Source organism: Mytilus trossulus, chromosome 14 (genome assembly GCF_036588685.1).
Source record: "Mytilus trossulus isolate FHL-02 chromosome 14, PNRI_Mtr1.1.1.hap1, whole genome shotgun sequence".
Lineage (NCBI taxonomy): Eukaryota > Metazoa > Mollusca > Bivalvia > Mytilida > Mytilidae > Mytilus > Mytilus trossulus.
In genome coordinates, this window is record NC_086386.1 from 7298520 (window position 1) to 7314310 (window position 15791).

General features: G+C 29.5%; 1 protein-coding gene across 1 annotated transcript in view; it reads left to right on the top strand.

Moving 5' to 3' along the window:
• LOC134696964 (H(+)/Cl(-) exchange transporter 4-like) overlaps positions 1–11721 on the top strand; it is a 48650-nt gene extending 36929 nt beyond the window's left edge. The window contains exons 8-18 of the mRNA XM_063558932.1: positions 37–122; positions 1545–1669; positions 2016–2130; positions 4313–4408; positions 4881–4904; positions 6558–6616; positions 7153–7260; positions 7588–7706; positions 8952–9046; positions 9846–9911; positions 11310–11721. Of these exons, the coding sequence (XP_063415002.1) occupies positions 37–122; positions 1545–1669; positions 2016–2130; positions 4313–4408; positions 4881–4904; positions 6558–6616; positions 7153–7260; positions 7588–7706; positions 8952–9046; positions 9846–9911; positions 11310–11400 (984 nt within the window). The 3' untranslated portion in view covers positions 11401–11721. The remainder of the gene's footprint in view (positions 1–36; positions 123–1544; positions 1670–2015; positions 2131–4312; positions 4409–4880; positions 4905–6557; positions 6617–7152; positions 7261–7587; positions 7707–8951; positions 9047–9845; positions 9912–11309) is intronic.
• Positions 11722–15791: the final 4070 nt, after the last annotated feature.

A 15791-nucleotide genomic window follows, 5' to 3' on the forward strand; every position in this document is an offset into this window, starting at 1 on the left:
AGAATTGTTTACATATATTAACATGACTGTTTTCAGGTGCCATCAGGTTTATTTATTCCCAGTATGGCAGTAGGAGCTATTGTAGGAAGAATTGTTGGTATAGGCATGGAACAGTTAGTAGTGTGAGTATTATTTTAGGTTCAGCGAGATGAAGTTGAAATAGAGCTAAAGAAGCAATGTCATCCCAACATCCATGTGCTGTGTTTTTACAATAACATAGGATTTCAAGAGTATAGACATTAACTACAGTCATTGGACAAAAGTGAGTTCCCAGTGATTTTCATAATATAGATACCAAAAGGTGTAGAAATTTCTGTATTTTTTTTGTTTATTTGGTTATTATATTAATCATGCTCATTTTAAGTTTCTGACGAGAAAATCATTTCTTGAAAAGTTTGCTATTATTGTAACCAAATTAAAATCGTAAAAAGTTGCATTTGTGTTTAAATCATGGGATGATGAAAACGAAACTCAAGAAAATTATGACTAAATAAACAATAAAACTGCAGACATTTTTACATCTTTTGGTATCTATTTTATAAAAATCACTCATACAGTTACTTGGTGATAAATTTTGTTAAAATATTGATTTTAGTTGAAATGATAGGACATTTTTTGAGTGAGAACTCACTTTTGTCCCATGACTGTAGAAGTAGTAAACCAAACAATGTATCACTTTTCATGTTGGTAAGTTAGAGCCAGTCCTACAGTATATATATATTGCTACGATGAAGAAGAAAGATAAATTATTTTATGGTTTATAAGCCTGCATCAACCTTTATTATTGAGTTCTTATTATAAAATATTTTTAGAGTTAGCAAGCAAGCAAGTAGGCAACGGTGATTTGTTATTATAAAATTGAAAAAAGAAGAATTATTTTTAACTTTTAATGAAAGGTATCTTAGGAGTAGTTTAGCATAAACTTGAAATATTAGTCACTTTGACCTATATTTTGTGACAGTGTCCACATTCTTGTTTATTTATCATATTCATATAAATATATATGGCCTACATAGCAGAAAAGACAGCCGTAGCTGTTTTAAATTGATGTGATTTCCTGGCCTGCTTTGATATTCACAGAAAGAAAGACATCAGGATTAAAATCTTGATATGGTAACCTTCATACCTTGTATATATATTTTAAAGTTCCTGTTTGTCATATGTCTTATGTCCTTGAACTCATTTACATGGTTTAGAGCCTTTATTTTACCTTTATTATTATTATATCTTTAAGATTAGCTTGCAACACAAAAACAAACATGGTCAGTACAATAGGAGAGACATTTTGGTTGTTGCATTCCTGTAGTAATAATTATCAATGAAATTTAATGTGACTGTTTATTGAATAACATGTTCCCTACAAATGTATACAAATGATAATTTTTACAATTATAGAAAGTAGGTTTTAAGGTCAAGTTACTTAAGTGTCAACACAATTTCCTGTCAGAAAAAGTTTTACAAATATGCTTTTTGTGTTGATAAATGCATTGCCTAAACAAAAAATAATTATTTTGTAAGATCTGTTTATAATGTTATCTTTGCAGGAGGAACCATGACAACCCATTTTTCCAGAATATGTGCCAATCAAAACAGTTCTGTACCATAACACCAGGACTGTATGCCATGGTTGGGGCTGCTGCAGCTTTAGGGGGAGTTACAAGAATGACTGGTGAGGTTAAAAGTATAGTACTAAGTCATATATCAGGGTTATTTTGTTATATTGTAGCCCAAGCTGCCTTTCACTAGGAAAATAACTGGTCAGAATCATTGCATGCAACTCATTTGTACATAATAATGTGTGTTGTGTACAATATTTGCACTATCCTTATACAACAGATGGACACTAAACCACTTCTGTTCCATTTTTGTTAACAGTAAAATATATACCAGATAATTACAGTGACCTACTGCTATATATTTCCAAGTCTTTTGTAGTGATTATTTTTAAGTTGTTTTTTTGGCAATTTATTGATATATACCAGATAATTACAGTGACCTACTTTTATATATTTCAGTATCTTTAGTGGTAATTATGTTTGAGTTAACTGGTGGATTACAGTATATTGTGCCACTAATGTTAGCTGTGATGACAAGTAAATGGGTTGGAGATGCTTTAGGAAAAGATGGAATGTATCCTTTTTACCTTATATATGATAACGATATTCAGACTAAAAATTCCTCTTTGAGACCACAAAAAAACATGCCCCCTTAAACATGGAGGCAACATGATACTTTATAAGTTTTATTTATGCATTATTCAAAGGATTCTGTCCCATGTTTGTAGGAGTATGTTAAATAACCCTCAAAAGGATATTATTCTGTTTTCAAAAATACAGAGCTATGGTTTATACAAGATAACCCTGAAATGATAAGATGCTTGTGTGTAATTTAAACTTATCTTTTTTTCTAAGAAAAATGAGTGAAAATACCAAATATACAATAATCAGGCAAAAATAAGCCTTTGATAGTTGACTTTTGATTGATAGCATTACATATTACTGAAATTATAGTTATAGAAATCAGACAATGTTGACAGTTAAATGCAGTTATGTCACTATTTGAAAAAATATTTATACAGTAAAAGAATGATGTCCTACGTAGAATGTTTTTGAAAAAGTAATATCCCCAAAATACTGAACTCAGCGGAAAATTCAAAAAGGAAAGTTTCTTATCAAATGACAAAATCAAAAGCTCAAACACATCAAATAAATGGATAGCAAATGTCATATTCCTGATTCAGGCATTTTCTTCTTTACAAAATGGTGGACTAAATCTTGTGTTATAGCTAGCTAAACCTCTCACTTGTACGAGAGTCGCATCAAATTCCTCTATATTGACAAGGATATGTAACAAAGAAGCACAAAATGGCATTGTACTTTGGTCAAATTCTTGTTTCTGTACAAATTATAATAGTCTAGTTATTTGTTTTTATTTTGTTTTTATCTGTTTTGTCACTTTACTGATATTTTTCTCACTGTTACTTGCCATTAGAAAAAAAAGTTGTGCCTTTCATTAATCAAGAGTTCATCCTTGTATTGTAATATAGTTTGCAAATTCATGTTTACATACTGTTTTTTTTTGGTGTAAAATAATGTTTCTTTTGGCATTAGTGTTGTCCATCTTGAATTCCCCATGTTATAAATATTTGAGGTGCAATTCAGACATTTTAATGAATAATGGGGTCCAAATATTTTTTTTCCTAGCCTTTTTTTTTACAAATGAATTATAATGTCATAGCAAAGTAAATTTCTATTGGTCGAGGGGAGACAACTGCAGATAATTTTGATTTTTTTTTTAATGCACTTTAGAAGCATAAAATTATTCAGTTCAACATACAGAATGAAATAACTGAAGATATGTTAGTTGTAAAAACATTAAAATTAAATACTTTAGCAGAACAGAAGGATATTCAGTAAAAAATGTCATATTTTATTTGTATATACCGGTAAATAAATGATATTATTTGCATCGGACTAACTAACACAAAGGTTCCTGGTTCAATTTCCGTTCTGGGATGAAATTATCAGGGACTGAATTTGTGGCTCTACTGTGAAACCAGGTATTGTTTTTGCCTTTTGATTTAGGACTTTCCTTTTTTGAATTTTCCTTGGAGTTCGGTATTTTTGTGTTTTTACTTTTTACAAGTACATGTATGATCTTGAGGAAAAGATGATAGTCCGTCAGTAGGGGACGATAAACAGCTGTCCTGTGTTAAGAGAGAGCCTTATCTCTAGTCTTGTAGGTAAAAGACACTCTTAAAGATTTCAAAAATGAGCAGGCTAATGCAGCTACAAGGCAGCACTGCACCCACAAAGTGAAAAAAGATTAATAGAAGTTGCAGTAACTTGTTTCCCAATCCACTATAAATAAATATGTTTAAACTAAATGATATAAGTTCTATGTCAGCCATCCTGCAGGTCTACTAGGATGATGTCTATATCTCGCACAGCTGCACATGCTTATTCAAACCCAAAATCTGTAACTGATCAAGTCTTTTTAAATCATTTTATTTCGTTATATGATCTGATTTTTTTCAATATAAAGTTATAATCCCTCAATGAATTATATCAATGGTACAGAACTCTATGGTTACAATAAAAGAGGGATGATAGATAACAAAGAGACAGTCAAACTCATAAGTGTGTCAGCTTGGTATAAGTCTAACATCGAATAAGCCATTTATTATTATTTGTATATTATTCTCCGAAATGAATGGGATGGCAACATGAAGTGTACTTTAATTGTGGGAGAAGATATAACCAGTAGAAACTATATATATATATATATATTTGTTCTTAACATAGTTCAATAGATATGATGCACATATAGCATTAAATGGTTATCCATATTTAGACAGTAAAAAAGAATTTACCCATACTACTATAGCAGCTGATGTGATGAGGCCAAGGTAAATATCAACTATTATTAACTTTGACATAAATTCTACGATTACTTGACATTTTAACGCAATACAAGGATAATCTATAGGATGATGTCTGAACATATGTTTATGTAATTCTCATACAATTACCACATAATATCAGCTTATTTGTAATTATAACTTCCCTCAAGTAATTAAAGACATATCAAATGAGTTTACCCTGGATTTTTGTCTCCTAGTAAGAAGTGAGAAATTTGGAGATCATACACTTGCTACTTTAAATAAGAGGATGACAATAATTATTATTTGCATGGGACTATATATTTCAGCTATTAAACTATTCATGATTACCTAGGCCTTCTAAATGCTATGAATGTGAAGTCACATTTAGTTTTACTATTAAGCATATTTAAGTGAGCAGATATTTAAACATTTATTCAAAAAACATTTCCCCAGAAATGTGTACATTTTTTATCAATATCTCGCTTTATTTATTAAGATACTGGAGATATGGTGCTGCTCAGTAAGTGTGTTGCTGTTTTATGTTGTGTGTTTTTTTCTAAAGCATGTCAGTGATGTTAGTTATAAATCTGCTTCACATAAATGTTTGATGTTGCTGTAATACATGTTTTTATGCTAAAATGTCATAAATTTAACAATTGAAATTTAGTATTTTTAACCTTAACTTACTTGAGAACTTGTTTGAATTTTGAATTAAATGACATTTTTTTGGTTTTATTTAAAATTTTATAATCCACTTTTGCATGATAAGTACTAATTATAACTTTAGTATGAAAAGCAACTGTTGTGAAATTGATTTATTACTTTAATTGAGATTTAATTTTAATTTTTGTTTTTTTATTGAGATTTGGGAATATTTAATAATGTAGAATAAATTATTTTTATAGCACATTTAAGAGACAAATTTTGGGCACACATTGAACCCTCATTTTTAAGAAATCTTTATTTGGCATGAGCTCCTTGTAGCCCACGTCATAATTATATAGTTTCACAAGTTTTCAAGTGTATATGATGTTGTAAATAAGAAAAAAATCATAGTTTGACATATTTGTGAAATTTAATTTTGTCATCATTTTTTTTAAAATGTGAAATGAAATCATTCACATTTTTTTTCTTGTTTACAGTATACCAATATATTGTACCCAGTCAACTTAATAACTGACAATCTTATCAAATAGCTTCATAAAAATTTCTTTAAACAATGTTTTACAGAGTCCAAAGAAATAAGATTATTTTAAATGTTGTGAAATACTAGTTACAAATTTTTATCAATATCAAACACTTTAAACAAGGTATGAATATAGATTTTAACTATGATAATACTTGTAACCAGGTTAGATTTCGAATGTCTATGTGGAATAAAGTCACAATTTCTTGATATTAGTACAGATAAGAGGATGAACTCTTGTCTATCATTAATGATCCAGATTTGACTTCTAGATTTGTTTTAGTTTGATGTGTTGTTTGATATTTCTAACTTGTCAAAGATGTATTAACACAGTACTATTTTTGTTTAACTTTCTATTTTGTGCAAAGCTGTGTCAATACAGTATAAAAAGTATTTTATATGAAAATTTATGCATCAACAATCATATTTTGCTATCATAATGAGCATGCAGCCAAATTTTACCAAATTCAATGAAAATTTTAATAGTTTTTTTTGGTAATTTGAAAGCCAGAAAATTATTCTTTCAGCTTGCATTGGGACCTTATTTTTGGAAAATCTTGTTTGCCCAACACATGTTATACTAGTCTGAGCAAAAGAGTTTATGCTTCAGAATTAAGACTAGGTTTTTGGGACCAGAAACAAAAAGGGCAATCATAATCAAAGAAGATTTTTTAACATTACTGTTGATACAACAAGTGATCAATCTGTTTTGTGTTTTAGTTTTTCAACTTCTGGGGTCTATGTTAGCTAGGGCTAGTGGTGATTAAAATCCAAAAGATATTCCTATTTTTCTAAAATTCTATTTTTTATCCAATTGAGATGCAGCAAAACAAGATCCTGTTTTTCAATTGACAATCAATAAAAATAAAGAATATGATTTATTATATTTACACTGATACATTACCCTCAGACAAATCTTAAAAGACGTTTATATAGTTTTCATAGTTTTGCTGCCTCAAATTATCAACATTTTCTTTCTTTTTTCAGGAGAAATGATCCTCCACTTTGTGTTATTACACAAGATTCTATGACTGTAGAGGAAGTGGGTAAGATAATATGATTGAATTTGATAAACTTATTATTTGCATGAAATAGTGTTACTCATCTATGTGTTTTTACAAAGAATTCAATGAGGGTAAAAAAAAAATGTTCAAATAATCCATTCAAATAGACCATACTGTTATATCATATGTATAAGGGTGTTCTGGTCAACCAATTCTCAAAATGCTTTACCAACTTAGAATTTCTTGTTAAACTATATAACTCTATATTTCATATTGGTAGTTTATTTGGGTTGAGAAACTAGAGTACTTAAAGTTATCACTAGATTTTATATAAAATGGTAGTTTAAGTGTTTCTGGTCTTCATGGCTACAAAATGGAAAAGATTGACATCAATGGTGTACCAGAAAAACACAGCAGCAATATGTGAATGTGATCTTTCAAATATTTTTTTTTTTGAAATTGTGTTAAGATTAAAAAATAAATGTTATAATTAAATACATGTCTTTCGATAAACTATTTCAGACACATCCAATTTATAATTGTATTTTTATTCAAAGGTGAAATACTTTCTATTTCAGAAGCCATATTTAGAGATACAAGTCATAATGGGTTCCCTGTAGTATTATCCAGTGAATCTCAATATCTTGTTGGTTTTGTTTTACGAAGAGATTTAATGTTAGCCATTGGTAAGATATAGATGAAAAGAAGGAAATAAAACTTGAAAGTTTTACTGAACTGACATTTCAGTACTTCTATTAAAATGCTTTCTGTAAACTGTGAAGAAATAAAAGGAAACAATATCTTTATAAAAGGAAATCTGTTATTTTTAGTTAAATTTGTGAAACCCAATAGTTATAAGAAACAATTGTTAATGAAAAAAAGAGTCTTGTTATTTTGCCTCCAATTTCTTGTTAGAATTTTTTAGAAAATCTGTATATCAATGCTCCTTTTTGCAATACAAAGAAGGGAAACAACTCCTTATTTTTATTTGTTATCTCTCTTTTATTTTACAGCTAATGCAAGAAAAAATCAAGAAGGAGTAGTTAGTAATTCTATAGTCTATTTTTCAAGTCAAGTACCAAATAATCCTAATGATCCTGCTCCACTTAAACTGAGGAAAATATTAGATATGGTAAGTTTTATGTTAACGGTAAAAAAGCAACACATTCCATCCTCCATAATTGCCTCCTATAATAATACAATAAAATTAAGTATGAAAAAAAAACCACTGATAAACTTTTGTTATCCAGATTAAAAAAAATATAGTTGGTCCTTTTCTTATATAACTTAATTTTGAATATCACTCCTTCTGATTGACTGACAGTGTTTTGTCTATCAGCTCATAGACATCATTTGGTCATATGACCTTGCCATTATCAACATATATTCATGATTTCAACTGGCTTAAAATGGAATTGAGAATTGAATAATTAGGAATGACTGTAACATTTTTTCTATCTGATAAACAAAACAGGCAATCAGAAGCCATGTTAAACATTAAACTATTTCTTCATAGACAGTAAATAAAGGCAACAGTAGTATACCGCTGTTCAAATCTCATAAATCCATGGGCAAAAACAAAATCGGGGTAACAAACTAAAACCGAGGTAAACGCATTAAACATAAGAGGAGAACAACGACAAAACACTAAAACGTAACACACACAGAAACAGACCAAGCATCAGACAAAATCCAGCAAGAATAACAAAAATAACATGAAAACCAAAAACATGAATTTGGGATAGACAAGTACCGTGACACGTCTTATCACAATGTGAATTTACACTAAAAAATAAGAGAAAAATAACAACGCAAGGTTAAAATGTAACACACATACAGAAACAAACTATAATATAACAATGGCCATATTCCTGACTTGGTACAGGTCATTTTTAAAGGAAAAAATGGTGGGTTGAACCTGATTTTGTGGCATGCCAAACCTCGCACTTTTATGGCCATGTAAAATATAACAGCAAAATGACAACACAACACCACAGGACTAAAATATAGATAAATTGGAGAAAATAATTGACAAAGAATCATCACGAACTACAGCCAACAAAAGGCAACAAGTTAAAATTTTAAAATATGCCAGAAGTGCATTTTGTCAACACAAGACCTACTAGTGACGCCCAGATACAAAAGTTTGAAAGCAGTTAAACATTAGTCATTCCTCAATTAGGGCCAGAATGAAAAAAAACCCATAAGCAATGAAAAAAATATAATTTGACAATGTTTATAAAACTTTTATAAAATAAAGAATCAAAATACATCTAAGACCAAGTTTGAAATTTTGAACTTTTTGTTTTGCAAAAAATTGTTTGATTTGAATCAATAAATATAATGGTCTATTTTGTAAGGGAATTTATATTTGTAGGCACCTATTACAATAACTGACCAGACTCCAATGGAAACAGTTGTAGAAATGTTCAGAAAACTTGGATTAAGACAGACATTAGTTACACATAATGGGTAAGTCACATTGAAGAAATTTTGAGATATCTGTAATTCTAAAAAATGTATGGAAAGCTTATATTTTATAAACTTTGGGCTATGACATTATTTAGTTTTATATTAGCATGCTTTTTCACCTCTGAGAAAATAATCAATATACCTGATGTAATGCCTCTGCTGGTGGACTATTAGTCCCCGAGGGTATCACCAGCCCAGTAGCCAATACTTCGGCAATCGCATGAAAATACGGATGTTTTGTGTTATTAAAATTTGCTGTTACAAAATATTAGAAATTATTATAAATTAAGGAATGTATCTCCCTCATGTAGACTCTAATTCCTTTCACGGATTTGGCTATACTTTTTGGACCTTTTGAATTATAGCTCTTCATCTTTTATATAAGCTTTGGATTTCAAATATCTTGGCCATCAGCATCACTGAAGAGACATGTATTGTTCAAATGCGCATCTGGTGCAAGAAAATTGGTACCGTTAATTTTATTATTGGACAAATTAATAACTCAATTATTTTCATTTGTGAGTGATCAGAAATATAGAAGTCTTATACTGGATCTGAATGCATCATTATTGAAATGTATTGATATTATTGTCTGTACACTTTAGGTCCACACATTTGTGTTTGTGTGTGCTTTTTAATTATTTTTTTCAACTCTAAGAAAGGAAATCAGTACATCTAATGTACTTATTATAAGTAATCAAACAGAAACAAATATTTTATCAAAGACTGAGAAACAAAAACATTCAGATCAGTTGCTTCATGTTGTCTCTTCATTTTACTCTTTAAAACAAAATTACAGCAACAGACAACTCTATAATAAAGGAAAGTTTTACTTCAAACAAGAGAAAAAGAGATTATCTGTTGGGTAAACATTTGATGTGGACATTTAATAATGTGGTGTTGTGTTATTTGACATAATTATCCTAATTGTATTGTCTTTTCCTAAACTATTCAATGTACAAACAACCATTACATTTAACTAGAATTTACCAAAAAAATTATACCTGATCATATGAAATATTTAATTATAAATAAATTGCTATTTCGATTCATTACAAAACGTTCACTTTTTTCTTCACCTTAATGTATTGCATACAAATCAGGTATTGATTTTATTTGAGCAAAATGTGCTAATTCATTATTTACAATTCTCTAATACTGATTCATAATCATCTAAAATGTTTTTAAGATGTGTGCTGTGAAATGTGTTTTAAAGGTGAAGGAAGAGATACATTTGAAAGACATATGCCCTCTTTGTGTTTGTCCATTTTTATTGGCCAATGAGGGATTTAGTATGATATACCCAAGAGTGCTGTCTATTTATCCTTGAAGTTTCATCTTTTATATATCGCACACTAACTCAACTTTGCCTTTATGAATTTAATAAAAACTGTATACTGCTGTTGGAATTGATAATTTAACATTGTCTTCTCCAGAGTTACATAACTTTAACATTCAGACCTAAGGTACTTTATACATAGTGAATCATTATTTAAGTATACTTATGTTCATAGCTATCATATATTGTTTTGAAAACACAAACTTGAGTTTGATAGCAGTTACAGATCCAGAGGGGTTTCAGGGTTGAACCCCTGTTTGCTTGATGGTCAATACATTTGAATGTTTTACCAATTTGTTTTCATTTGGCTGAAAATTTGTTGTATCTGCATGTCTTTATGAACTCATGGTACCATAGTGCTAAATACTTTTACCTGGATAGACAGATTTTATAATGGATATTTTTATATATGATATATTTCTTTGGAATCAGTACTTTTTTAAATTGTTAGGTGAAAAGGTCGCATTTGTCTTGCATATATTTCAATTGTATTTATCAAGACATTAAGCTAAAACTTTGTTGTCTTTTCTCAATATTTACATCTCATAGGTTAAGGGTTCTGTAAATTAAAAATATTCATACCCATAAATTTCGCTGTTAAGTTATAAATGAAAGTTGTTTACCAATATCCAACATTGTTCAAATCAAATTGAACATACAAAACTAGAAGAAAAATGAAGGAAATTGCATATGAACAGGGTGAGACTACTTTTTCATAATGCACAAAACTGAGATGCTATATTGAAATAGATTTTTTCATGAATTTAAAATGAATAATCAATCTCAAAAAAAGTTATGTTGAATAAAAGTTTGATATCCCTGCTGGTTTATTAGATGGTCCTTTTCCAACTCAATTACACATTAAATTTGTTCATATTCATACATGAAATAGATATTTATATTTTTACAATTTATTTCTTGCAGAAGACTCCTGGGTATTATAACAAAGAAAGATGTTTTACGGCATGTTGCACAACTTGGAAACCAGGATCCTGAATCTATATTGTTTAATTAACTTCCTGGTTGTTGTCATTGCAACATTCCTCTGTGTTTAATGTGTGGATAATATTCTAGCTGAGAGGACAACAAATGATTATGAAGATGCATTGCTATATGTAAACGCTAAAAGGATAATTTATTGTTGTAAGGATAGTGATGTGAGATATATGATTACAAGGGTGATAGTTGTAAGGATAGTGATGTGAGATATATGAATAGGCGGGTAATTGAAAGGATAGATACATTCCTGGCTGTTTAGATTCATTCCACATTGTCCTCTACCACGTGACTGTGTGCTGTGCTAATATTCTGTACAATTGTTTTATATGCTTCTATGTGTAAGTTCTTAACATAAGTAAACAAAAATTAGAAATGTGTGTATGTGTGATAGAAAAACATAAAATGTATAGTAGTATATACATCAGATGCTGTTTTTTTCTTGATGTAAAGGAAAATCATAAGATAATTGTATGGACATTTGTTTTATGTTGAATGAATGTTTTAAAGGTTATCAGAATCTATAAAAAGAAAAATGGAATAGAGAACACCAAAGGCAATATATTGGGAGACATTAAATCTTGTTTTTAAAATAAAATGATAAAATTGACAACAGACACCTGATTCACGAGGAATTACATATTTACCCTTTTCAAGGGATACTTGACTTTATTTTACACATTTCCAATTTACGGGACTTAAGATCATCACCTTGTCTTAAGACAACTGTTTTAGTTTTACATAGCTTCTATAGTTTGGACAGCTGATATGTTTTATGCTAATACTATCCAAGGAATACATGTTTAAAATCTTTTCTACGTTTTACATAACTTCTGTACTATGGATACCTGCTTTAGTTTTACACTAATCCTATCTCAGGAACATCTAATACAATTTTGTTCAAGATATACCAGATTCAGTTTTATAGTAGTCCTTCTTAAAAAGGTCAACATTACACATGTAACAGTAGTCATGGTAGTTCTGTTGTATTTTCCCTGTGTAGTTTTGGTGGTTTATAAATCAGTGAAACTGGTTCTCTACAGATGATATTAACTCACATTATTTGTTTTATTGTTCTGTTTAGTAAAACAAAACACATTCAATCATTTAAAGTATATACGGGCTAATGTTTACGGTTACAAAATGTTACAACATTACTCAAGATATGAACACTGTAATTATAGATAAAACCATGTTACGTTGCTGTACTGTGACTGTGTGTGTTGTTAAGTAATAATTCGAATTTCTAGTGTATATACTAATTATTCATAACAAACTGATATTTAATGTGGAGAGTTGGCTCGACTTGGCTGTGATAATCTATTTTAGTAGAATGTTATGTTTACTGAATAACCTGAGTTAACTGTATGTAATTAATATCAATATTTATTATGCTTTATTTTATGTATTATGTATGTGGCATCATGTTTAAACTGTACAAAATAGTAATGTATAGGGATTAAAAATATCAGTTGATTTGTTCCTTCATACTTGTTCTTTCATTATTGGAGAGTCCATACTGCTTTTGTTTTTGCAAAGTGTTTAAGATGCTTTCCGGACCTATGTTTCACTGTATATAAATACCCAAGAAGATGATGACTTGCATGCATATATGTCATATGTATGATACCTTTAGTAAACATTTTCAGTTCTCAATGTCAATATTGTGAAATGAATTAAAATAAACCTGTTGGTTTGTATCTATTAGGTTCTTAATTTAATTCCAATGAAGTATGAAAGAAAATACAAAAAATAAATCTTACCAACTCTCTGACTTTCTAAAAAACACAACATTTAAATCTTGATTTTTTTTGCATAGCCATTCATACATTTGGTTTGGGTAAATAAAATGTGGTTGAAATGTTCATTGAAAATTAAAAAAAAATAAAAAAATTATACATTGCAACATCTTCTTAAATATATAATAAAGCGAGGTATTATTGAATTTTTAGATGGTTCTAATCACTGAGAAATGACAATATACATTTAATCCCTGTTTACATCGTACAAACAATTTATGGAAATGATTAAAATATAGTAATAAAATATTTGTGCCAGAAGTATATTATTCTAAAAACCATTGTGTTATTTTCTTATTAGATTATTTTGTTTACATGTTTGATGGAGGTGTTAGTGTATAATTTATTTTATATCCGTATGAATGAGAATCCAGGATATACAATATTGTATGATGTAGGGTAAGTGTATGTAAAAATGGATTACACAATCTAGATATTGTTTTTAGTGTAATGAAAATAAAGTGATGTGGGCTATTTGTTTAAATGCGTATATCTGAATATAGTCCCCAAATATTGAACAAGTAATTTATTTCTATTTTCATGTGTTTCTTATTGAATGGACCATATGTAAAGTTTAATTAAACACCTCTCTTTGTTAAGTCTGTGGTCTGGAAATTTAAATTTAAAACAAATACAAAACATGTGAAATAGGAGTGTATTATTGCAGTTTGCTTCATCATGTTTGTTCATGTATGGGACAATATAAAAAAACAAATGAAATATAGGGGTTATCCCTAGGGTCATCCAAACCCTCTTGTGTGTGTTTTGAGTGTTGAGAACTTGTAAAAGATTGAGATACCATTCCTAAACCATATTCATTCCTGTTTGTCATTCCAAAAAGATTGAATGACATGCAAGGTCAATCTCATAGGCGTCACATACAAATGTATGCATATCACTTTGCTAGACCTAACACCTGTCATTTTATTCCAAACTTAGACATCATGGACTAAGGGTGAAGGTGGGAGTCCTTTACATTTACTATGGACAGGTCAGTCAGACCTCACCATTGATCCCTGTTAAGTAGTAACATTTGTCTGATTTGTGTCTCATAAATTTTGAAATGTAGAACACAAACTCCGTTTTCTTTCCAGTGAAGCAACTCCATTCATACATTTACAAGCTCATACTAAAGTCAACTTGAACTACTAACAATCAACTAATACAAACAATTACGATCAACTAGCAGAACTGCAATCATGCGAATTTGTACCACTGCTGACTCAAGACTCATGACCATGAAAAAAGAATATACTTGATATATACGGTGCTATTGACATGATTGAAAACCGTGATAAAATATGAATTATTTGCCTTAATGATTATTTCATTAAATGAACATAAATGTACAATTATATATGAATGTTTAATGCTTAATGTTCAAAAAAATTGAAGCAACATTTCCACCAAGTAAAATGATAAGTATTACAATAAATTCTTCTTATCAAAGAAGAATTAATGGGAACATACCTTCTAGTCTTACCATAGAAAAGTTAATTAATGCATTGACCTCCTTTTCTTGCAATAGACAATTTAATGATGGCATTGTCCTTCACTTCTTATCATTGACGAGTTAGTTAATTTATATATCAAAACATGTTAAAAGTTGAAGTATGTGTGTAATGATGATTGGTGAATTGATGTTGTATCTTACTGAAACAAAATATAAATTAAGATCTGAATAATTGTGACCTGTAATTATGTATGATGTATATTGCTGGTCAGCAACAGTGGATACCTATATCCTACTGCAGACAGTGCTTCAGTACTTCTATTGTAAGATAAAACAGCCTGATTACAAACTTTCAGTTTTGATATGAAATATTATATCATTCAACTAAAACTAAGAATTGCAACTGTCGTTAAACCATGAATAAACATACATCTTTTTGAAAATAAATAACTCAGCAGGTCTTTTGAGCCATTTTATAAATGCTTTTCAAAAGTATAGATGGCACCAGATTTGTCATAAAATTAATCTTTTTTCCAAACCAATTCCGGAAACACTGCCAAATTCTTTAAATAATAAATGGTTATTTGTTTTGGTTGTTTCGTCTCTGTTATGTTTGTGATGTCTTTGTATAATGAATAACCTCAAGTTGTGGAGAATTACTTTATTGACGTCAAAAATGCACAACCATATCTTTTTAATTTCCAGGTACGCGTTTTCCTGAAAATGCAGAAAATACTTTCCTTTAGTATAATACATTTGTACATCCCGTAGTTGTTTATTGTGCTATGTTTATTGTTTTTATTCTTGTCTTTTATTCATTTTTCATCATCTGCCTTGTCTATATGCCTGTTAGTGTTCCTAGTCGTTGACAAACTTGTATGTTTTTATAGTGATTAAATTTATAACACAATGTTGACTGCTGTATCCCTGATACCTATTATAGATATAGGAAGATGTGGTGTGAGTGCCAATGAGACAACTCTCCATCCAAATAACAATTTAAAAATTAAACCATTATAGGTTAAAGTACGGCCTTCAACACGGAGCCTTGGTTCACACTTGGTTCACACCGAACAACAAGCTATAAAGGGTCTGTTTATTCACACACTAATGTCAATTAAATGAAAAGTTATGCAACATTTATGCAAGTGAGAGGTT